Source organism: Nanorana parkeri, unplaced genomic scaffold (genome assembly GCF_000935625.1).
Source record: "Nanorana parkeri isolate BGI_ZX_2015 unplaced genomic scaffold, ASM93562v1 scaffold2514, whole genome shotgun sequence".
NCBI lineage: Eukaryota > Metazoa > Chordata > Amphibia > Anura > Dicroglossidae > Nanorana > Nanorana parkeri.
The window spans coordinates 55,626-57,572 of NW_017308782.1; the positions used below are offsets into that span (position 1 = coordinate 55,626).

General features: G+C 36.1%; 1 protein-coding gene across 1 annotated transcript in view; it reads left to right on the top strand.

Moving 5' to 3' along the window:
* LOC108801825 (platelet-derived growth factor D-like) overlaps nt 1-842 on the top strand; it is a 33,804-nt gene extending 32,962 nt beyond the window's left edge. The window contains exon 4 of the mRNA XM_018573744.1: nt 242-842. Coding sequence (XP_018429246.1) covers nt 242-370 — 129 coding nt within the window. The 3' untranslated portion in view covers nt 371-842. The remainder of the gene's footprint in view (nt 1-241) is intronic.
* The last annotated feature ends 1,105 nt before the right edge of the window (nt 843-1,947 follow it).

The following is a 1,947-nucleotide window of genomic DNA, read 5'->3' on the forward strand; positions in this document are numbered from 1 at the left end:
ATATTAAAACAATTTTATGTTTGGCACTGTATAGAGTTTTAGTTTTTTTTGCTTGAGGCAATCACATTGCCCGTTCTTCTTCTTCAGGGTTTAGAAGCATGCCAATTTACCCGTAACTGCTAGCTGAAATATGACTGACAGTGTGAGACATTTGTGCGACCTTGGGAGCAGCCCTGTGGCAGACATTGTACATGCAATAATAATGTTTTTGGTTTCTTTTTGTCATTTTCTTATTTTTTAGGTGCTGAGGGTCGTGCCTGAAGTTGGCTACAATAAGAAAAAGAATGGAAAGAATATGTCTATCATAGACATCCAGCTGGAGCATCATGAAAGGTGTGATTGCATCTGCAGTTCCAGACCACCGCGATAAAAAAGTACAAGGAGGAATAATGGAAAGTTCTTACTGATTCATGGATTTTTGCTGAACTGTCATGAAATGTCCTGGACATGGACATGGACATGGAGTCAGGATTTAATTGACTTTCAGATTTACGTATGTGTTGTGCTTGAGGAAATATGCTTGTTAACCTAATTTTTGCACATTACGTGCAGTCTTAGAGAGGTAAGGTGCACCTGTCATCAAGCGATCGAGTCACATATTTTGTTAGCTGAGAAAAATGTGTTTGCTATTGGAAGACAGTTCACAATGAACTAAAACATTACAAACTGTTCATTATGGTGTTACAATCGATTTCTGAAGCTCCACAATCCCAAAATATGGTTTGTCTCACCAAGTTCCTCCTTTAGCTTGTGTAATAGGAACCCTGTACATAGACAGCGCAGGATGGAATTTGTTTTACATAGAAGATCTACAAACAGCCACCTTTAAATATAAAAACGTCTTATAATTTAGCATCTTTTAGCAAGGCTTTGAAACTGACAAGTCTTTTATTTTTTCCCCACAAATCTTCCTGGTGATTATGTATTGATGAAGCTCTTTAAATCTTGTGTTCCATCGAAACACCCAATTATATTCAGGAAAAATTGTTTATAAAATCTTACTTAAACTGATTGGTGGGAAAACAAAAGAGGTTTGTATTTCGCTTTAGTATATCTTCCCCACCATCTGTGTTTGTGTCAATAGGCAAATGCACTGTGCCTCCAGGTCCATTCCACATGCATTTGACTGACTATGAGTGTGAGATGCTTCTGGGATCATTCAGATTTCATTGACAGTTGCAATTGACCAGCAGTTGACTTGCATTTGACCCCCCTAAACTGCATACCTTGCTTCAAGCTATTTTTGTATTCCCTTACTGGGAGAGAAGCAGCTCTGACATCAACAAAAGCTCATCGACACAAACCTTTAATGGGGATGAATTGGAACCTCTGTCCTGTTTATATTGCTGTCTTGTTTTGGACATTTTTTTCTGTCTGGGTGAACACCAGGGCAGTGCTGTAATCTGAACTTCCTGTTTCATCTCTGTATTGTAAAAAGGTAAGGAAAGGAAACAAGAGCACTGGTTTGCTGAAGGATTAGAGGATGTTCCCTTAGCAAAGTAAATATAGTGAAGTTGTGTTCAAATTAATAATCCAATTATGTGAGAGGCGAAATCCTGTGTTCTAAATTTCCATGCATGTGATTGGATATTCGAGGTAAACACACTTTTACTTTCACTAAGCTAAATTAAGATTCTCTATTCCTTTTGCAAATCAACCCATTATCCTTCCGTAAAAAAAAAAAAGAACAAATAAAAGAAAACAAATTCCATAAAATTATAAATCACAGTTCTGACATTAAAAAACAGAAATACAACAGCAATATTTTATTTACCAAAGCATACAATTAAATATGACACAAGCTGGAGTATTACCTACAGTCACAAATACATAAAATCAACTTTCAGATTAGTTGCCAGCATAGAACTAGGTTAGTCAATAGATGCTAAAAAGATGAACTAGGGTAAGTAACAAATGTATTTTGCCTTTAATATATATATATATATA